The sequence below is a fragment of the Octopus sinensis genome, linkage group LG1 (assembly GCF_006345805.1).
Source record: "Octopus sinensis linkage group LG1, ASM634580v1, whole genome shotgun sequence".
Taxonomy (NCBI): domain Eukaryota; kingdom Metazoa; phylum Mollusca; class Cephalopoda; order Octopoda; family Octopodidae; genus Octopus; species Octopus sinensis.
In genome coordinates this window covers 106,927,724-106,951,679 of record NC_042997.1, presented here as the reverse complement: position 1 = coordinate 106,951,679, position 23,956 = coordinate 106,927,724, and the positions used below count along the sequence as shown (strand labels likewise).

The following is a 23,956-nucleotide window of genomic DNA, read 5'->3' as shown; positions in this document are numbered from 1 at the left end:
ATATTTAATTGCTAAGTTTAAAATCTAGAAAAAACAGATAATACTCGAAATATACAGTATAATATAATACTTGAAAATATACAATAAATGATATGAAATTATTTTAGCAGTATCAGGTATCATCATTTAACATCTACTTTTCAAACTGGCATGGGTTGAATGGTTCAACAAGGAACCAGTGAGTCAAAGAACTGTGTGAAACTTCTATAGTAATATCATACTAGGACAATTCTACTTTAACTCAGATCAGCATTTTTAAGGATGTTATTGACACCAGAAGCTTTATAAGTTATCCATGTCAATGTAGGGTGGGATATAAACTTAGAATCCAATGCTATAAAGTAACCTTTTCTTTGACTCTGTAATATGTATGTTCATATACACTCTACATATAATACATACATACACTATATGATTCATACATACATTATCAAAGTATTTACACATTAGTCCCAAAAGAAAAAAAATTATTTTTCATGCTATGGAAACAAATAAAAACAATATATAATTTTAAAAGTTATACGTTACTGAATTTTAATTTGAAATAATCTTGGTTTTTGTTACACAATGTCTTTCTTTTTTAGAGGTATACAGAAAATTTGTTAGTATCAATTGACTGAAATTTCCTGTTGTGTCGATGGCAAGGTATATACATAATAAAACAGAGTTCCAGAATTATTTTATACCAAATATAACAGGACTTTCATCTTATTTTCTTTTTGGGCTTTCTTTATATTTAAAAAAAACTTAAATAAGTGTTGATGTTGTTATTAAATCAATAAAGGTTTTTATGTTGTAACAATAAAATCTACAATTTTTATTTTTTAGAACCAATTTTTATTTTAAAAAGGAAGCTGGCTAGACAGTTTCAAGATAAGTTTAAATAACCTTTATCAATTTAATAAAGTATTTTAAGTCAAAAGAAACAATATTATTTTTTCTCTTGTTTTTGTTTCTCTCTTATTTATACACTGTCATCACTCTTTTCACTCACACACACCATTACCATTATAAAAGGTACAGATTGGAATTTGCTAAGAATTTCCATGCTTTTCATTAAACTTTAGGGTTACCAATGAGTCTTTGGTTGTATTCTGTTTTAAGTTAAATGACTGTTTTTTGTTTTTAACTTGCCGACTCCCTTTCCGTTTGAAAGTATCACGAAGGAATTTTAATGGATTTGTTTCAGTATGTCTGTGACTTGTGTGAATGGATGTTCCATTTGGTTGTTCTGTCATGGCAGGAGAGATTTTGGTTGGTGAGAGATCATCTTTTGCTTTCAAAAGCTGTATGTGTGTTGGCTTACCAGCTTTTTCTGGTGCCCCGTCCCTTGTTTCTCCCTGCTTCTCTAGTTGAGAATGAGCTAAATTTTCAACACTGTTTCCTGAAACTTCAGCTAATGTTTGATTAGTGGCATGAAAAGAATTCATAAAAGCTGTCAATTCAGGATCATTTTCAAATTTTTCAAAATTTGGATAACCTGCAATACTCATACATCGTTCTTTATCTCTTGTTTTTCTCTCACGCCGTACTACCTGTGGGATATTCTCCATACTTCGGTGGTTATATTCCCCATCTGAATCATTCAGTAATTTAAAACTGCGGAGATCCACGCTGCTTTTGTGACGAGTGAATTTATCACGAAGAGGCTTACTAAATTGTTTAAAAATAGAATTTCCTTCATTGCCACTGATATTTGTTACGCTGGAGTTCATGTTAGAGTTTATATTCGACTGAGAACTTGTCATGTCAGAATTACTAGAATATTTCTCAGATCTTTTGCTAGTTATATCTGACTTAGTGCTACTTGCTAAGTCTGAAGAGTTCACTGAATATTTCTCATGCATAGACTGAGTCATTCCATTAGAGTCCATTTTACTTTGGATATCAGTTATTGAAGATTGTAAAATATATATCCGTTTATATAACTGTTTTATTTGTAGGTCTTGACGACTGATTACACTGTCTTTCTGCTCCATCAGGCGTACAATATTCTTTTGTTCCCGGTGCAGTTTGCCTTCTAAGTACAGAAGGCTAGATAAGACTTTGGAAAGATTGTGGTCATATTCGCTGCCAAGCTGCTTTATAGCATTGTCTTTTTCAATAAGTTGCTGACGTAGCTTATAGATAAGCTGGCCAGGCACAACACACTGGTCATCCTCTGCCATATTGGAACCAACTTCTAGATCCAGATCTGAACAAGATTTGCTTGCCTCTTTCATCTATTAAAAAAAGAGAAGAAAGTAAAACTCATTAAATATATGACAAATTATAATATATATGTATTAGAGAAAAAGAAAATATTTCAAATAAGTCAAATATATGACTTAGCCAAATACTTCCAATAAAAAAAATAATAAATGAATAAAAATTGAAAAAAACAAAACAAAAAAAAACCAAACTAGTGGATGACATACTGCGGGTGTGCTAGTCATTAAAATTTCTGATTAACAAAATACTTGTATTTCATAAGATAAGCAAATAAGGATTTCTTTCCAAGGATTATAGGAGATATGAATTACTGTTACCTACTCTAGAGGTAAGTTTGAAGAGAAATGGAATTAAATGTCATTAAGCCAAAAAGATTATTTGCAAAAACAGTGCTTTAGCAAAAGTAAATAAATCACAGTTTGTTGGGTTTGGTTATATTTCAAGAGGGTAGATGATTATGTTATGAAGTCACTAGTTCAAATTCTGTACCCTTTGCTATTGTGAAACAAAATACACAAATATATTGTTCTACTTGTCTCAACAATGCTGAAAATAGATATCCAAGAATGATTAACCTTGCAAAATACATTGAGATGTAAAAAAGCATGTGTTCTCGTTATTTCAAGAGGCTTACCCAATTGTAGAACCACCCAATCCATGCATGAACAAATGTAGATGCAACACACACACACACACACACACACACAAAGTACCACTTAGATAGCTTTGGGTTTAATAATAGCTGTTATACTTCAAAGCAACATACATTTCACATACACCCCTCTCTCTATCAGACAAACTGCTTAACAGCTGGGCAGGATTTGTTTATTATTGTCATGACATTAAGAAGATCGTTCTAATAATTTCTTTGTAATCAGTGTGAAAACTAATACGAAGTGGTGAAAGTTACAAGTTTAGGAATGAAAATGTCTAGTCCTGATGCTCTGATAAATGGTTTCAGGCAATCCTACCCTATCTCAACAGTTAGTAACAGTAGAGGAAAATATTTTGCTAATATTTCTATCAGTAAGATATTCCCATAATGTATCATTATTTTACTGTAAGACTGGCCAAATTTGTGTCTTAAAAATTGGATAGTGTTGGCCACAATACACTGTCTGGAGGAGAACAAAAAAAAAGAGAACAATCAACTCCTGGAAGGGACTGGTACTTTATTAACCCAAGGTCAATGAATAAAGGCAAAGCTGAGGTCAGTGAGGTTGAAATATAATTTGTTGCCCCAATGATTCTGTTAATTTGTCACCTTACAATACAAACATATTAACATAAATATTTCATATGTTTCTGTGATTGTGTATTTATTAATTCTAAAAATATAAGATAGTAATATAAAACAGAACCCTCTACTAGGAGGGAATAACTATTACAACTATACTCACCTTCAACTTACACTTGAAACTAAAAAGTTTGACTTTTCACTCATGCCAAACCCTTTGGTTTCAGCTATAAGCTGAAGCAGGTTTCACTCAAAATATCCAATAAACCACTCTCACTTTATATAAGAACTTTTCTAGATAGCAGGACTTATTGTTTGTCATCACATTCTTTAACCCTTTAGCACTCAGATAATTCTGTCAAATCTAATGCTCATCATTTTGTACTTTCAAGATCTCAGTGATATGATTGCTTATTTTTAGAGTGGCATTATAAGATAGATGTGAGAGGTCAGATCTGGCCAGTCTGAACAGAAAACAAAATATCTGGGTTGGATATGGCCAGTTTAAATGCTAAGGAGGTATTGTCACCCTTTGTATATTCTACTTTGTTCACAATGTCTTTCATCATAGATGCCAGATAGGGAAAAACATGCCTGACCATTCTTACCAATGAGGATCATAGGACAATCTTTACAAAAGCCCAGCTGATAGTTAGATCCAACTTATGTTTGATGATGGCTTTTTAACTCAAGGTCTCAAGCATGCAGTCTGCAGTCTTTGGCTAATTTTATTCTTCCTACATCTCAAACAGGCAATTTCGCTTGTTGCAAAGGCTAAGTCAAAGAATTGGAAGAATTATTAATAAGTATAGTTGTGTGGTGAAGAAGTTTACTTGGCAACTAAGTGGTTTCAGGAAGCCTGTCATATATATATATATATATATATATATATATATAGTTAATCCAAACATGAAAACACAAAGAGAAAACACAACAACGCGAGGACGTGGAACAAGTATAGTGTTATTGGACGCTCAAGAAAGGAAAAGGAGGATTTAATGTTTCGAGCAGAGCTCTTCGTCAGAAACATAGGAAAAGGAAAGATCCAAGATGCATATGTGTGTGTATGTCTGTATTTGTTCTTCCACTGCTTCACAACCAGTGTTGGTTTGTTTATGCCCCTGTAATTTAGAGGTTCAGCAAAAGAGACTGATAGAATAAGTGACTTAAAGAAATAAGTCCTGGGATCAATTTGTGTAACTAAACCTTTAAAGACAGTGCTCCAGTATGGTCACAGTTCAGTGATTGAGAGATGCAAAAGATAAAGATAAATATTTGTTATGAAAGATCTCCAGATGATACTAAGCTATATTTCATCAGATTGATGATCAGAGCATCTCCTGGACCTGCATTGCACATATTCTCCACCAACCATCTAAAGATGTGATTAGTATTCAACTCCATTTTTCCAGCCAACAGATAACGATCATTTAGGGTACTAGAATGTTTGCTTAGAGCTCTTTTATGACCATATTTTTAATGAAGTACACTGCTAAGTGTTTTAGAAATTATAATTTTGAAAATAATCAAGAATTTAGAATTGTAATTAAACTTTAAATTGGAACTTTATCATTATTATGCTTTGAACATAACTAAATGAAAAGTTCTTAAGCTTTTTGATACTAATCAGTCTGAGACTACCTTTGGTTCTATGATAAAAAGCTTGTGTTTTAAAATGATTTAAATTAAAACCTTCTATCAAAATTTCAAGTTAATTCATAATTCAAATACTAGCTTAATAATGGACAAAGTTCTTAAATTGTTACCTATATTCAAAATTAATTGAAATAAAGGCAATATATTTGAAGCAGAAATATAGTTAACGAATCAGTATATTTCAAGAGAAATAAGGCAACAAGAAGGTCACATAAAAATATGTTTTTAAATATGAACACTTTCAAACAAGAGGTTTTGTATCATAAAATCAGAGGTGATCTCAAATGTATTAGCAGCAAAAAGGTTTAAAAAAAACAGTGTGTTGCAACAGGAAATAAAAGTATTTATTATCTATTCACTTTTATGAATGTATTTATTTAGATAAGTTTATCACAATAATAAGATAGCTTACAAGATAAGTTTATCACTACTGAGAGCAGAGTGGTGGTGGTGGGCAAAGTTAAGAAGAAAAATAACAGCCAAAGCATTTATGTCTGTAAGAGATAAATAATAGACTAATGATATTTATCATCACACTTGGTAAACTTGATGAATAGGAGAATTAGCAAATACTAAGTTTGTTATTGACTAAATAGTTAAATATTTATACTGTCCCATTGATTTATATATATATATATATATATATATATATACATATATATACACATATATATATATATACATATATATACATATATATATATATATACATATATATATATATATACACACACACACACACACAAACATTGCATGTACAGGACTGTTTATTTATACATAGTGTATGTGTGTAAGTGTGTGGTCCTGGACAAGATGTTTTTGAAGAAGGCTAGCTGTTGCCCACTAAGGCAAGATTCCCTTCTTTATTACTGATGTTTATCCAAGGGAAAGGCCACCAAGTTGGGCCAAAATAGCTTGGCACCAGTGTCATTGTAATCATTGCTGTGGGAACACAAAGAGCCAGAACAGATACTATATGGCATCTTACTCAACTCTAACAATCTCATAACCTGGGTTGTGTGTGTGTGTGTGTGTGTATGTGTGTTTGTACGTTCATGCATACATGCACATATTAGCATAATCACCATCATTTTACATCAGCCTTTCTGTGCTGCAATTGGTTAAACAGGTAGGAATCATATCTTGCTGATACATCCCACTTTTGGTGCATTTAACTGGATATAAAGAGGACATTTCATTGTAGTACCAGTACTAGAGGTTGCCCTGTCCTTGGTAGTTCCCCTCATTGTCTTCTTTTATTCACTAGTGCCCAAGGACCAGCTTGTCCTTTGTGAAGGGCATGAAAGAGAACCAGAGTAAGAGAGTAACAGAAAACACAGTATAAGGAAACGATGGACTGACAGGCAACTGTAATTGTTGGTAAAGAGATTAGATACAAATAGCATGACTGGGCATGAGAAAACTATAGGAAGGAGCTAGACGGAGAGAGAGAGAGAGAAGTGAAAATGAGTGTTGGGAGATAGAAGTGATGGATGTCAATCATGAGTAATAGGGAGAGATTAACGGTAGAAAAAAGTTGAGGTTTATTGATTTTCATTAAATTCTTAACCTTTCTGCTTCAAGCCTTGCTCTATTTTCTTGTTTTATTCCATCTATTCACCTGTTTGCCTATCTCTTACCTATGTAGCTATCTAACCTACATCTACATTATTTCTATGCTCTCCCAGCACAGCTACTACTTTCTCCTTCCACGTTCCTACAGTGTGACAGAAAGAATAGGAAAAAGGATATATAACTTGACATTTCATATACCGTAAATCCTTGAGTATAATCCGCATTTCCCCCCCAAAAAATTTAACGGTCAAAATCCCTAGTGCGTACTATATACAAGGTTAAAAATGAAAAATATTTTCTAAGCAATGTCCGAGTTTCTATTTGCTGTCCGGCAATGTTTATTCAGACACATTTTGTGATGTCGGGCGTGAAAATACCTTAAGCTAAGCCTGAAAGCAATGAAGTCATAAGAATCATCCATAACTTGCAGTAAGCAACATTTATAAAATGTTATTACTGTTATTTCTTTATTTTCTGCAAACAAAATGCACAAAAATGCTACACGTTTGCATTATGTTATATATACAATAATAATAATATAGGATATTACCGTATACATTTTTACAAACCAAGAACGTTATATAAGCCTCCTTGACTCAATTTAGAGACGGGTTGCATATTATACACAAGGTTTAGGTTTTTCAGAGGTACCGCCCCCTAAAAATCCCATGTATTATACTCAAGGGGGGACTATACTCGAGGATTTACGGTATATACATACATACATAAAATTAATGTACATATATAATCAACAGTAAAAACTATGTCAAAACATACACAGAAGCATGGTGCAGGCTTCTGCCTTGCCAGCTCCTGTCAAACTGTCCAGCTCGTGCCAGCACGGAAGAAGGATGTTAAATGATAATGCATATGCGTGTGAGCAAAAATTTAAAGAAAGCAACTTCAAAATACTACAAAGGAATGCGAACCTATCTTAATAAAATTAACATTATATTACATGACAGTTGAAGAATTTTGCAGCAAGTAAAAGCGGTCAAAAACTCTGAAGGAATGTGATACAGAGGAGATAGAACATATTGATTATGACAAGTGTACGGTAGGAGCTTTGACTGATATCAACCATCCACTCCCTCTTTCAAAAGTATATGCAGCTGAAGAGGAATGATATAAAAAGTGTGAGAGAGAGAGAGAGAGAGAGAGAGAGAGAGAGAGAGAGAGAGAGAGAGAGAGAGAGAGAGAGAGAGAGAGAGAGAGAGAACTATAAAAACAAATCTCTTCATTTTTATTCAGGTGATGGGCAGTTAACAAGGCAAGTCATGTTTCTTTTGAGTTTTGAAATCAAGAGTAAAACTTTGTTTTTCAGATATGTAATTAGGTTAATTTCTAATTATTCAAATTACCTGTTCATAATTAAGTTGGTGTTTAGAACATAATAAAAACAAGTCGTACATAAAAACTGTGAAAAGCAAGTATTAACTTAAAATTACGAACAATTTAAAAATGAAGAGAATAAAGGGTACTAACAAGTGAAATTCTATGCTGGAGAAGATCCCGCCCAACCAATGCAAGAATGGAAAAAAATGGTCATAAAAAAATTAGGATGGAAGTGATGGAAAATGGGGTGTTTAATAACCTAAACTTGGGTTTCTCTTGCTCATTTTGCCCAGAGGTAAGTTGCTCTCAGAAGAGTTAAAACATGTTAACAGCTGTCCATCTCATGCATAACATAATTGTGGAAAGGTGATAACATTGATAGTAGTGATGGTGATGATAATGGTGATATGTGTACTATTTATATGCATTAAATATTTATAGACATGATTAAACTAGTTCATCCTTAAAACTAGTTCCTGGGAGATTACATAAATTTAGGCTGTGATGAATAGAGAGGTAGACAAACCAGTCGAGAGGTCAACAGTCCATATCCTGGTAACAACACTGTGATGTCAGTGTCCAGGAAACTTAGCAGTCAATAGACAGGTGCTAAAATGTAGGAAAATCTCACAATCCAAGGTCGTGGCAACAACATTGCTGCTTAACCTGGATTAGCTCTGATCCAGCAGAATTTATGACCAAAGATGTTTTAGTAGTGACTTTAGTATTAGTATATCCATAACTACATTCTCCAAGTCTGTCCTCTTTTTTTTTTTTGAGACAATTAGGTGTAATCTGAGGAAGACTTGGTTGCTATTTCTAGTAAACTGACAAGCTACATAGTGGTTTCCTTGTTAGCAAATGGTAACACCGTAAAAATGGTCTGTATTGGATTCAAGTCCTGTTGGCACATAGCTAAGAGAATGATGAGCTACATTACACTAATTTGCCCTTGAGAGTATTCCCAAAATCCAAATGCTTAAGCAACTCACCATATAACTCAGCTATTCTGGAATTTCTCAAAGTATAATTTAACTCTTTAGCATTTACATTTGTTAAAAGTAAAAGGATAAAGACCATTGTTGGTCATGAATGACCATGGGATTGCACCTAGAAAGTTACCTTCCAAGGCACAAGTCCGAGCAAGTTTGTTTTTGGAAGACCAGCAGTCACCCATGCATACCATCCTCCCCTCTCCACACCAGCGATGTTATCCAAGGGAAGAGCAAAGCCCGATACAGCTTGGTACCAGTGATGTCACAACTCATTTTTACAGCTGAGTGAACTGGAGCAACATGAAATAAAGTGTTTTGCTTAAGAACACAACACACAGCCCAGACTGGGAATCAAACTCACTACCTCATGATTGTGAGCCCAATGCTCAAACCATTGAACCATCATGCTGTTAAAAGTAATGCTTATTTAATCACGTTTTGAATTAATTATGCATTATCTGGTAGCTTCGAGATTTTGATGAGGTATCTTAATTTTTAGAATGATTTTGTAAGGTTGGTGTGAGAGACCAGAGCTGGCTAGTTTGAACATAAAATAGCTAGAATATTTTGGCTGGATATGGCCAGTTTAAATGCTAAAGGGTTTTAAGTAAGGTGATCTAACCAAATCCTTATGGGTTTATAAAAGAACCAGATCCTCCTTACTTTCAGTATGTTCTATGTAATGTTTGGTTATGAGATGATGACAATATTATATCCAAAAAAAAAGGCAGTGAACTGGCAGAATTGTTAGCATGCCGGGCGAAATGCTTAGCGGTATTTTGTCTGCTGTTACGTTCTGAGTTCAAATTCTGCTGAGGTCGACCTTGCCTTTCATCCTTTTGGGCTCAATTAAATAAGTACCAGTTATTCACTCAGGTCAATGTAATCGACTTAAACCCTTTGTCCGTCCCTGTTTGTCACCTCTATGTTTAGCTCTCTGTGGGCAATAAAGAAATATTATATCCAAAAAGTGTATCCACAATATAAGATGAATATTTTCCGTATACTGCTAGTTCCCATAGAAACTCTACTTCACACTTGAATAGTCAGTCAATTTAGAAATGTGATTATTGCCTAATCCAATGTCAAGCTTGTGTAAGTATGAGTGTGTGTGTGTGAGAGAGAGAGAGAGAGAGAGAGAAAGAGAGAGAGGATAAGAAAAAAAAAGAGAGAGATTGTATGGCCCACCAGAAGAGACAAATCTGAATTAAGTGAATTATCAAATCTCCATGGCAAATAGCCTAAATACTAAATCAGTGAAAATAAAATGTGTCTGGAAACTAAATATTAAGATAAAATGTTAATGAAAAGAAAAACAAAAACAGTAACAACCATTGACAATATGTAAATAGGGTGCAAAAACAAACATTATAAAGCTGTTTATGTTCAACAGGAAATGCTAGATGTATGTATGGTGGGAATTAAATGACTAAGGTAAAATATAAGTTTTTTTTTAAGAATAAAGGTGTGCAAGAAAAAAGAAATTAGAAGTTCTTTTCCCACTCAACCTCTTTAAGATGACCAGGCCAATTGTTCTGCCAATTTTATATTACAAAGAAGAAAGGACCAACATTTTAAAGAAAGTGTGTGTATACATACATATACATACTTTATTCATTATGATTCAGACTTTGTATTTTATTTTACAGAATTTTAAATAATATGCTTTTGGATCTGATGATGATGATAATAATCCAAAGTTTCTTTTTACAGCTAAGGTTCTTTCCCAGCACCAACCTCTGTAAACAGTGGACTGGACTTACGATATTACTAGTATTTTTAGAGAGAGTACATGAGTGAGCTAGCAAGTGAAGGAAATCCAATATTAAAAAAATCCCACCTGAAGTGAGGTTAGAATATATTAGCTAAATTAGTCATTAGATCTGTTCTTAACATCTTCGTATCTTACGTTAAATAGCAACTAACCTGTTTTTATAATGCTGCTTCATAGATTTTGAAACAAGAGCTTGATTACTTCATTAAAGAAGTACAAAATAAAGAGGCTACTTCCAAAGTTGCATGTGTGTGTGTGTATGTGTTTGTGCGACAGCAATGTAAGGAAATTTTTTTCCTATTTCCTTTTAAGGCTGGATTTCATAAAGTTCTTCCCAGCAAAATTCTACTGAAGACATAGCCAAATCTGCAAACATCAATGTACCAACATTCTTTTCAATTCATATCTTAAGTCCTATAAAAATTAAAAAAACATCCAAAAAGAATGTTTTCGATTAAGAATATCATCCAATCAATATTTGGTATGAAGACTAAAGAAAGACTTGCTTTCCCACCTGCATCTTATTTATTTATTCATTTAATTTTTTTTTAAATATATAGAAAGAGAAATTTTTTAAAATTAGTTGTTTCCATTGATTTTTGAGACCTGAATAATATAGGTTTTTATAGAATAAGGTAATTTACCAAAATTACAAAATATTAGATAAGCAGTTATATTATACGAAATATAATTAATGAGCATTCATGTTGGCTATATACTAAACTAGGACAATTGCTCAATTTTAACTTAAAGTCACATGGCTGAGCCCATGAATCAATAAAATAGAATTGTGTGTATATATATGGTAATATCAAACAGTGAGAATGAGTGCTCAACAATGCATTGGTGGATAAATATAGTCATTCAAAATGGAGACAAGTACCAACATGTGCAACAATTGTGAAGATCTCTTCACATGAAACCATTGGTCACTTTGTTAACCCACAAATAAAGTGCGTGTGTGTGTACACATTTTAACTTTTACAAGAAGTGGAGTGGCAGTGATTTAAGTTTCAACTTGCTAGCCTTCATCAGGTGAATATTTTGAAGTCACTCTCATTCTTCTTCTTGTGAAAGTTTAATAATATTGAGCAATTCTTTAATGCTAAATTGTTTTTATATATTACTTGACATAAAAGGAAACACACACACACACACATATATATATATATATATATATATATGTGATACTGACATATTGTCTCCAGTAGTTTCAAAAGGACAATCCCAAGGGATATCTTCATAATGCAACTAATTTTCCAGTTGTAATAGTACTAACACAAAGGTGCACTAAACATTATCAGACTATAGAACATAACTATAAGCATATTGTCAAACTAGTTTTATGGCTAGTGCAACACAGTGACACTTAAGCAGTGAATTTATTTAAACTTACCAAAGTTTGTGATTTAGGCTGAAAAAATGAAAAAAAGTACTAAAAAAAATATATTTTTAGCCACTCGATACCCACTAAGACAATAACGAGCAGTTATAGCATCACAAAAGAAGTGGAAATCAGCAGAACAATTTTAAAAAAGACATTGATGAGAAATCCTTAACATACAACATAATTTTTATTTGAGACCTTTGGCCGTTCAGCAGATTGCATTTCTTGTACATAAGGATTTCAAAATCATGAATACTAATTTCATCTCACCTTACATAAATCTAAGTAGCATTACATAGCATATTTATCATTATACATCAATCCTGTGTGAAGAACTTGAGGGGGAAAATATCCATAAATGGCATAAATTTCACAGTAACAAAATTGGTTTTAACCCTTCAACATTCAGATTACATTGTCAAATATAATGCTTAATTATTCACATGGTCTTGAATTAATTAAACATTATCTAGTAGCTTTGAGATGAGATTTCAATGGTGTGATTGCTTATTTTTAGAATGACATTGTAGGATAGGTGTGACATGCTGGACCGGACTAGTTTGAACATAAAGCAGGTAGAATATTTGGGCTGATAATGCTAATGTATAAACTGTTTGAAGTTGTGAGGATATTTAATGCTAAACAGCCTTTACCTTTCTTCATTTTATTATACAACAAATGATACACATCAGTTGGTGATGTAATATTTTTCAAGGTATATCAAGTGATGAAAAGCAAAAATGATTTGACTTAATCAAATTAATGCCATTTATTCATTTATTTACAAAACTTAACATAGAAATAATTTTTTCTGTGTTATGTCTAATTATAATTCAAATGCAATCAACTGTAGAACCAAAAACAATACCACAAAAATAAACTAAAATCAACACTACCCTCCCTCAACCTCACAAAGCCTACTGACATGTGAAGGTATGAACTTGAATAAATGTGCACAAGCATTGAAAATACCACCAGTTATTGAGCTTTTGGTGAAAAAAAAAATGCTGTACTTAAAAACAAGTACATGTTGATGACAGGAAGAGCATCTAACCATAAAATGCTGCTTTAAATTGTGCCCTTCAAACCAATGCTAGCATGGTAAAAATGAAGTAAACAAAAACAATTTTGAAATATTAAATGTGCCCCCAAAATTTATTCAGTGATATTGGGACCGTTTCCTGACTGAGAAAGGTCATCTTGAATAGTATCAGAATTTCAAGTTTGAAAAATCTATCTATTAATGTTTAGAAAGAAAAAATAATTAATAAGATGAGTTTTAATTTTCTTGAAATCTGATTAAGTAGCTTAATGCAACATGATAGAATAGTTTCTGAAACATCAATAGCAATGGAGATACCCTATGGAAAAATGTCAGTCAAGATGCTTTCCACTAATTACTTAAAATTTAATGTTGGAAAATAAATAAAAATCTATAAAATGTGAAGATTATCTATCTGGAGACTACAACCAACCAAAGATCAATGAAAATATAATAAAAATGTGTAGCTGTGTGTTTTTATGTGGGGTATGTTTGAGTGCATGCATGGGGTAAGATGCTTTATTTTTTTTAAGAAGTGTGTATTGTCTATAAAGTTAAAGTTATCATTGTTATAGCTTAAGTTTAAATGTCTTGCATTAAGAAATATTTATTAGCATGGTACAGTAGAATACAGCAAAAGGCTTAGGTTAAGAGTAATACTCAGCATGATTTCTTCAACAATGTTCTAAAATACTCATATTCTTTGAAGGAGAGGAAAACCGATTATAGAGATACATTACAAATGAATCATGCAAGCAAGATGATTGTGACATATTTTGAGGGGATACTATTCAAGATATATATACTACAAGGGAAGTGAATTAACTAGTGAGTCACATTATCGAATAAGATAAGCTAGGAAAATAAAATAAAAGTACAATTTTAAAGATAGTGAGTATACTATCTAAATCCTACCAATGAACAGGCTATAAAACTTCAACTAAGACTAGGAGTGGAGAACAGTAGTATCATCAGGAAACAAGTTTTTGTGAAGTTGGTACCATAGAAAGGATCGGCAAGCACTTTCTCCAGCTGCCTACACCATGATTCACTAATACACACACACACACACACACACACACACACAAGGCATCGCTGAAAACATTGTTATTGTCCTGACCTAGAATATTTGATTTATTTTTCCTTATGCACTTCAAGTTGCTAATATAATATGAACAGAACTGTGTTTTGATAACCATTAAACACTTTAATAATTTTAATAATCAGCAACTTGTATATTGAACAAAGTATACTTAATGGACATGCTTCATAAATACTGATAGAAACTGTGTACTATGAGAAGAAATTAACAATACTTAACAATAAATAAGTAAAATTATGAAAAAATGTTTAAAAAAAATAACGGCTTATTTTATTGAACAACATTTTAGATAGTTAAAAAAAATATCAGGTATTCTTTTAATGTAATATTTCAGAGAAAATATAACTTTAGTATCCATATTAATATACTTTAGTATTCAATTGTAGAATGTAACTTTTTAAATTAAATATTTTAAAGAAATATACAGCCTAATTAGAAGACTAAACCATGTAAGAGTAGTTAAGTGAAACTGATTTTAAATTTATAGAAAAAAAAAAATTATGGTAAAACAAAATTTACAATAAAACTATTATTGTGTAAAGAAACTTAAACTTTGAAAACACTGATCTGTGAATTTAAGTATTTCTCTATAATGTGTTATCGAAGGACAATGAGAACTGCAGGGAAATCTACTTTTACCCTTTTTGTTACCATATTTCTGTTGAAATATACTGCCTTTATTTCAATTACTTTTGGATATGGATGGAAGCACTCCGTTGGTTACGACGACGAGGGTTCCGGTTGATCCGATCAACGGAACACCCTGCTTGTGAAATTAAGGTGTAAGTGGCTGAGCACTCCACAGACACGTGTACCCATAACGTAGTTCTCGGGGATATTCAGCGTGACACAGAGAGTGACAAGGTCGGCCCTTTGAAATACAGGTACAACAGAAACAGGAAGTAAGAGTGAGAGAAAGTTGTGGTGAAAGAGTACAGCAGGGATCACCACCATCCTTGCCGGAGCCTCGTGGAGCTTTAGGTGTTTTCGCTCAATAAACATTCACAACGCCTGGTCTGGGAATCAAAACCGCGATCCTACGACTGCGAGTTCGCTGCCCCAACCACTGGGCCATTGCGCCTCCACAACTTTGGATATAATGAAGTTAACAATTTTATTATTACAAAATTGGTTTTTAAGGCTGTGAGCTGTCAGAATTGTTAGCATAGCATTTTGTCCATCTCTATGTTCTCAGTTCAAATTTCGCCAAAGCTGACTTTGCCTTTCATACTTTTTGGGGTTGGAAAAAATAAGCACCAATTGAATACTGGGGTTGATGTAACAAACTAACACCCCCACCCCCACAAAACTTCAGGCCTTGTACCTATTAGTAGAAAGGATTGTTAAGCTTGTGTTTGGAGCATAAACATGAAATTTTAATGAAAGATTTTAATTTAGAGAATTTTAAAGCAAAAAATTTGTATCATAGAACCAAGGGTGGTCTCAGACATACTGATATCAAAAGGGTTAATAGTTAAATAAACAGTGATGTTTAAATGTTTTGTATTCATAGTATATTTATGAAAACATACTTCTCTGTACAACACGCCCACATCATTATTTAAAAAAAATAAGAGTTATGTTTTTCTTGATTTAAAACATTAAATATGCTAATTTGAAGCACATTGTTAGGAAAACTAAGTTACTTTTGACAAAAATAAACTTGGTTGATGCTGTATAACCACAAGTCAACCTTGTTTGAGTGTTCTTAGCTATAACAATCCTGTCTCTTTTACAAAAACAGTTTACAGAACTGCATCACTCATCATCATCATCATCATCATCGTTTAACGTCCGCTTTCCATGCTAGCATGGGTTGGACGGTTCAACTGGGGTCTGGCAAGCCCGAAGGCTGCACCAGGCCAGTCAGATCTGGCAGTGTTTCTACAGCTGGATGCCCTTCCTAACGCCAACCACTCCGAGAGTGTAGTGGGTGATTTTATGTGTCACCGACACAGGTGCCAGACAAGGCTGGCAGACGGCCACGCTCGGATGGTGTTTTTTATGTGCCACCGACACAGGTGCCAGACGAGGCTTATTTATTTTTCTAGATGGAGAGAAGCGATTTGATGAGGACTTGCCTGCTATTTCTAGGTTGACCATTCACATAGAAGTTACCAGACCTAAAATCAACTACTACCACTACTGCCTTCTTTATCTCAAATTTAATTTGATTTAATTGTCTAATTAAATTCAATTATTTTTACAAGGTTATGAAAAATGTAGCATATTTCAAGAGGCTTCAGAGTACATAAGACAAACGAAGAGAAGCACAATTTGAGAGAATATTAACTGGGTGAAGGCATATGATTCTGCACAAACTTGGGATAGCAATTAGTGTGGCCAGGATGTAGCAATGTGAGAAATAGCTGGTCAGATATACTTCATACTTACAGCAAAATTATTTTCTTTTAAACTGGATGACTGAAGGAAAATGTTTAATTACTTTATATCTAATCCCAGGGTAGTTTAATTCTAAAACATATATTTAGTATATCATCATTCCCTATTGTTTTAATGTCCACTTTTCCATACTCACATGGGTAGGAATGAAATGTTGAGGCAGATTTTCTACAGCCAGATGCTCTTCTTGTCAGCAACCTTCACAGATTTTCAAATAAAGTATTCCCCTATGATCCTAGACATGTTTACATGGAAGATAGGAAAAGATGGACACAACTTGCATAATGGTGACACTTGCTTACAACTATCACATGATGCTAAAGCAAGGAGACAGTAACACACTTACATGCACACAATAGTCTTCTTTCAGTCTCCATCTACCAGATCTGCTCATAAAACTTTGGTTGACCTAGGGCTATAGTAGAAGACGTTTGCCCAAGGTGTCACACAGTGGGACTGAACCCAAAAGCATGTGGTCAGAAAGCAAACTTGTTGCCACACAGCCAAGCCAGCACCTTTAATACCACTTTATGTCTTTGGCCATTATCTAAACTTAATGCCTCCATAACCTTGTTGACATCCCAATAGCCTGTCAGAAATACAACTGAATAATTTATTCTTATAAAAAGATCCAAGAGAGGATATAATAAAACAGATTCCTGGCACATTATATACTGGTCTATCAAAGGATGTGATAAGTAATGTACCACTTCTCAGTATGCAATGTCCTTTTGTTGCCTAGGATCAATCTTGAACCAGCAAATGAAATGTCTTTGTTAAGGAGAGTGTCATGCTTGTGACAGAAATTAGTTGCAACTCTTTACATATTCCCTCAGGGTTGACTTTGTCTTTCATCCTTTTGGGGCAGATAAAACAAGTACCAGTTGAGCACTGGGGTTGATGTAATCGACTTACTCCCAACTCCGAAATTGGCGGCCTTGTGCCAAAATTTGAAATCAATTTTTACATTACACAATTAAAACTTTCCAAATCAAAAATAAAGGACCCACAGTAAAATAAATAAATATAAAACATTGTTAACTAGTTGCCTTAAAGAAGATACCATTTAGTTTATGATATATATATATATATATATATTTATATAGTCTTTCCAGTTATGTGAATCAGTGTATTTTGTTACTAAAAAGCAACATGAAAAGTGAAGAAAAATAAACAAAGAGTGCTAGTTGCAATGGATTGAGTTACAAAGATGGTGTTGATAGAGGCTATTTCTTTATAAAGTCCAATTGAAAGAATAAAGTTGGAAAAGCTTTATTCTGCTTCAAGTATTCAATGAAAATAAACAAGGAGAGGAAGCTAATAGTTAACTGAGGTGGAAATATGGTACAGAATGATTACACAGTAAGGGAGCTAGAAGAGGAGTATATATGGCAACAATAAGAATGTTTGGATAAACAGGTTTCAAGACAGGCTGAAAGAATAATTTGTTTGAAAGAGGGTTTGCTCCAGTAGATACAATTGAAATGCAGTGCGAACAGTTGCATTTATAAATAGCTATGGCAGATGTGATAAAGTAGTTGATGAATAGATAGTCTTCAGTTAACTTAATTCAAAATGTGGTATGATGAAGGTCATACAAACTTAATGGCTGATCTGAAATGGGTAAACAGTTGTTGAATTTGATTAAATCTACTATTTGTCAGTAGGAATAAGTCATAGAGTCTGTGTCAGATTTAATTTGAAGATGCCATGTAAATTCAAGGCTACACTTTCTAAGAATAAACTATGTTAGGTCAGGATGAAGGAAAAAAACCATACAATAATACAGAAATAAATGCCATATATGATATGATGAAGTTACTAACTTCTGAGATATAAAACTTTATGAAAACAAAAGAAACCTAAAGTAACAATAAATCTTAAAGCAGCAAACCAAATTAATGAAACTATAATGGTACATTACTATTTATGATAACAAAAAAAGAAACTTTAAAAAGAATCTGAAAAAACAGTCATAAATAATCTGAAGAGAGGAAAATGACTGTGTCACAAATAGGGAAAACAAAGTCGCAGTTATTGAAAAAAAAAAAAAAAATTCTTTAAAGACATAATTGTTGTTATTTTAAATTATTATAAGCTTATTGTCATTATTTTAAAGCTTGTTTCTCCAAGTTAATGTGGGTTGAATAAGTCTAAAACACATGCAGCCATACATACCAATCCAGTATTATTTCAAAAGTAATCTAACTACTACTCCCATGGTCTACTTATACTAGTAGTTTTGTTTTTTAGATTTTAGGCTGGCAAGAAATAAAAGTATTACATTGTTAAGCAATATCACCTTCGTTAGTTAAAACAAGACCTATTATTTAATGCAAAAATAAACACTGCTAGCATAACTATAAATACATAACATTTCAGATGTAAAATCTGTGGGAATATTACATGGTGTACCCAGGGTAAACTATGGATGTGCAAGAGTAGACTTTGTATGTTAAATATATACAAAAGTAATTACACAGTAAAAGTGCATGAGAAATTCCTTCAAATGCTTGGAAGGCTCCCAAGAAGCAATTGATAACTTTCCTTACTAAGGTGACCTAATTAGCAGTGGAGCATGGCGCTCCATATGCATAATTACTAAAATAAAAGTTCAGGGAACTATTACCTCTGCAGATAGCAAAGGGCATCTCTTTCAGAGTAAAGGGTAGATTGTAATGAGGCTTGTGCAAGAAGTGCAATGTTAGAGGCATGAAATGTAGTGAGCTTTGAATGTGGAAGGTGTGCAAAGACTATTAAAAAGTGAGGTAAATATGCTACAATCAATGTATAAAAAGAATGGTAGGGATATAAATGAGGTGATATCAGTGGGATCAAAATCAGTATGGAAGACGAGAGAAAACTGCACTAGTATGAAGATGTAATGCCTAATGAAGAACTCAGTTGTGTAAGGAAGTGCTAGTCCTTCAGGTGCATAGAACCTGGGGAAGCAGGAGGCCAAAGAAGAAAGACAGAAGAAAGAGTGAAGACTGATCTTAAGAGATAAGAAAGGACAACACTAAGTGCTGGAGAAGACCCACCCAACTGATACATAGAAAATCATCATCATCACCATCATTAATTAAAGTCTGTTTTCCATGCTTGCATGGGTTGGATTTTTGACAGCTGACAAATCAGGGAATTGCACAAGACTTAGTATCAATGCCAGGAGAAGATGTATTCTATCCACCCTGTAAAATGGCTGGGGAAAAGGTTATCCAGCCATAGAAACCATGCCAAAAATGGTATATAAAAGTTGTAGTTCCTGACCCACATAAGAGGGCAGTAAAACTCTATAGTATCTGACTTGGACCATACTGGTCCATCTAGCATATGGAAAAATGGTTGTAAAATGAAGCTGATGACTGTATTGAGTAATTGAATAGTAAATATAAAATGTTTGTATGTACATATAGAATATGCAAATATTAAGTTCAGCAATGGATATAAATTCTGAGAGATAACAGATTACTAAAAATAAACCTACATCAACCTCAATATCTAGATATGACAAAAAAAAAAAAAAAATATTACAGAGAATTTCATTGCAAAAATAAGATTAGTGTTGTTATGTAAATTTAATCTACATTCCCCCCACTCCACCCTGAAAACTATTTGCAAGTAAATATTTTTAAGTTGCTAAATAGAATTAGTCATAATTTCATAAGCTCAGAATGAAAAAAAATTATTTTTTCAAAGCTTCAATTAGAATTTGTAAAATTAAATCAGTACGGAATAGGTAAAATTAGATCAGTAATAAATAAAAAAAAAAAAAAAACAGTAATTTATTTTCCACATTATAAATTTGTAACTAGTGTTTTATTTAAAAAATTTTAAATGCATGATCAAAAGTAAAAATAATTATTAATATTAAATTAAAATTGACTAAATCAAATCCAGCATATGTAAGAGTCCTCTCTACTGCATAACACTCAAGAGTGAAATAAAAGAGTAACCTAACTAGACCTAGAGAAGTTAATACATTATCCTTATTAATCTTTCAACACTTACCCCTCTTCTATAGAAGTCTTGGTCAATTGTTATGGCTCAAGATCCTGGGATCTGACAACTTCATATTATTGAGGTGGAATCAGAAAAATGCCTATTTTGTTCCAGCTCTTTATGTTCTGAGTTAAAATCCCACCAAGGTTTATGTTGCTTTTTATTCTTTTGAGCGCAATAAACTAAAGTACCAGTCAAGTATTGCAATCAATAATATCAACTAACTCCTTTGCTTCAAAACTGCTGGCCTTGTGCCTAAATTACAAACAATTATTTTTATCATAAAACAGTTGATTAGCAGGATTATTCATTAGTGTTAGAAAAACGTTGCTCCCTAGAAATGTTTTTCACCCTCCTTATAATTTTGGTATATATTACATTCTCTCCTCTTACTTACCAAGCCCTAAACCTAGAATCATCGCTCACTCTCACTGCTATTCTCTGTCAGTTATAGGACCATTTTATGCCCTTAGCCTTTCAAGTTAAAAGGCAATGATTACTAGTGCTGTCACCACATAAACAGCATCCACCAGTACACTCTGTGAAACGGTCAGCATGAGGAACTGCAACCAGTCTTAGAAACCATGCAAAGTAGACATTCGTGGATTATACAGTTCTCTGACTGGTCAAACCCTATTAATCCTTTAGTATTCAGGTTATTCTGTCAAATGCAATACTTATTTATTCACATTATTTGAAGTAATTATGCATTAGTTTTCAGTTTCAAGATTTCGATGATGTGATTGTATATTTTTAGGATGACATTCTAGGATGGGTGTGAGAGGCCAGATCTGGCCAGTTTGGACATAAAGCAGACAGAGAATTTATGCCTGATATGGATAGTTTAAATGCTGAAGGGTTAAACTGCTCAACCCAAGCCAGTGGGGAAGCTGGATGATTATTTATTATGTTCTATTTAATCAGCTTTCTATTGCTACAAGTATCCAGCATTCAAATCCATATATCAATATACTTTCTGCAACGACTCTTAAAAAAAGCAAAAAAGAATATTTTAAGGTTATTAGAGAGATTTGCTTCCCATATTGTGAGATATCTTGTTCAATGCTAGCCATCACAATTCAAAGCTAATTCAACAATTTTTGTTTGAGGTTTCTTTTGTGTGAAAATGATTTCAAGTATCTGGGATTACAGATACTATATTGATATCTATAGAGACTAAGGAGAAATATTAACTGTATCAGAAAAGATTCACTCTTCCTGTTTTTTTTTTCTACTGGATAATTAAAGAAAGAGGAAAAAAAAAAACCTTCAGAAACTAAATAGAGTTAATGATAAACTGTTGACATTTACAGTGCAAGATTAAATATAACAAAAGGTCAATTTTTTTTTTCCTGTTTTGATGAAGTTTATGAATGGAAACATCATACAGTCACAACACAACAGCTACAGAAAAAAATAAAAATTGATTCTGATTTAGGCACAGGGCCAGCAAATATGAGTGGGAGGGGAGAGGATTAGTAGATAGTATCAACCCCAGCACTACTTCACTGGAGCTTTATTTTGTTGGCTCTGGAAGGATGAAATATCACATGGTGACTGTTTGAGGTGCTGTGCAGTAAATCAAACCTGGCCAGAGTTATAAGCTGTGAAGTGAACTTCTTAAACACATGGCACAAAAGCATTTTAACATCCACCTTTGCAAGCATAGGCAGTGGGGAGCTTATTGAGGTAAATTTTCTATGGCCAGACAAGATTTCAAAGAAAATTGGAAATAAATGACACTGCATAACTACCATGTGACACTCATAACTACCATGCAATATTAAGAGTAACTAATATATTATGCATTCACACACACACACATATATACATACATACACACACAAAAACTTGTGTACAGCAGGGCTGATGAACTTTATTAGAGCCAAAGAGGTAGGTTTTTAGGTTACGATTTTCAGGATCAGCATAATAATCCTTTGTGGGCCATATTTCTATAGAAATACATAGTTGATATTTCAATCAATTTTGAAAATGAATCTATAAATATGTCATTATTAAGCTGATATTAGGAAGAAATTAACATGCAATTTTGAGAGGTTTTAATTTAGGTGACTTTAAAATGATGAGCTTGCATCACAAAAACAAAAAAAAGAGGTAATCTTAGGCAGGTTGATACCAACAGGGTTAGCTAATCAACCTTCTACTGTTAGAAAAAAAAAATCTACAATGATGGCCAAAGCAATGTGGTCTGCTCATTCAAAGTTTGACCACAGGTAATAAAAATTTCAGGCTTTCCAGTGAATAAAGGCAACTGTTTGCTAAACAGAAGATAAGGTGGTTGCCTAGAACAATCCTTATAATCTGATGTATACAGTTTGATGTTACTGTAAGTATTCTAGCTAGTGGATTCAGAGAAACTTTGATAATGTGGAAGGAGTGAATGGAGAACTGCACTGAAAGTGGACAGGATTAGTTGGAAGACTTAACAACAAATGGTTACTGTTTTATTTTCATAAAACATTTCTCTGAACCCAATCTGTTTCTTTATTGTCACACTGTGTGTATATGGAATTGTACAAATGTTTACAGATGTGTGTATATGTATGTATACATATGCACATACTTCTAAGACACAAGCATGTATACACACACTTTCTCCTGTACAAAGAGAAACAACGGCATTAAAAAAGGGAAAACAAACACAGGTAAGGTTTACCATAAGAGCAATGTCCCCTTACAATGACATTGACTGAGTGACAGGTGACTTTAGGGATTACAATTCTTACCTTGACAAGAGGTCTGACTGACTGCTTAGGAATTAAAGAGAAAAGGTTGAACTAGTCAGCTACTATAACAAACAGAACCCTTATTTATTTTAGGCTTGTTTCTATTAAAATCACATAAGACAGTGCCCCTTCTCTCAACCACAGTTACAAATATTGTGTTGTGTTTGTGGTCAAAATATCCTGGTTGACAGAAGTTCAGAGGCCAATAATATCTTTCAAAAGAGGAAGGCTTGAAATAAGTAACCTACTTATTGGTATATCCCTCTTAATAAATAACCTCATGTAGATTTTATTTTCAATTTATCTACGTGCTTTAGGGATTATAAAGTTGCTGCAGAAGTCACAAGGTGAAAATTTTAACTTTTTTTTAAATGACCTAAAGTTATAAACTTGAGAAAACAAGTGATGATTTGACAGAATTACTGTAAGTATTAGGAAAAATGCCTAATGGTATTTATTTAGTCATGGTCATTTATGTTCTGAGTTCAAA

General features: G+C 33.1%; 1 protein-coding gene across 9 annotated transcripts in view; it reads right to left on the bottom strand.

Moving 5' to 3' along the window:
• Nucleotides 1-505: 505 nt before the first annotated feature.
• Nucleotides 506-23,956, bottom strand: part of LOC115214979 — a 272,042-nt gene continuing 248,591 nt past the window's right edge. For 6 of the 9 annotated variants that reach the window (XM_036503488.1, XM_036503483.1, XM_036503481.1 and 3 more), the window contains 2 exons: nucleotides 12,180-12,197; nucleotides 506-2,222 (listed from right to left, as the gene is read on the bottom strand). In XM_036503488.1, coding sequence (XP_036359381.1) covers nucleotides 1,035-2,222; nucleotides 12,180-12,197 — 1,206 coding nt within the window. In that variant the 3' untranslated portion in view covers nucleotides 506-1,034. The remainder of the gene's footprint in view (nucleotides 2,223-12,179; nucleotides 12,198-23,956) is intronic. The other 3 variants (XM_029784082.2, XM_036503497.1, XM_029784089.2) reach the window with 1 other exon arrangement.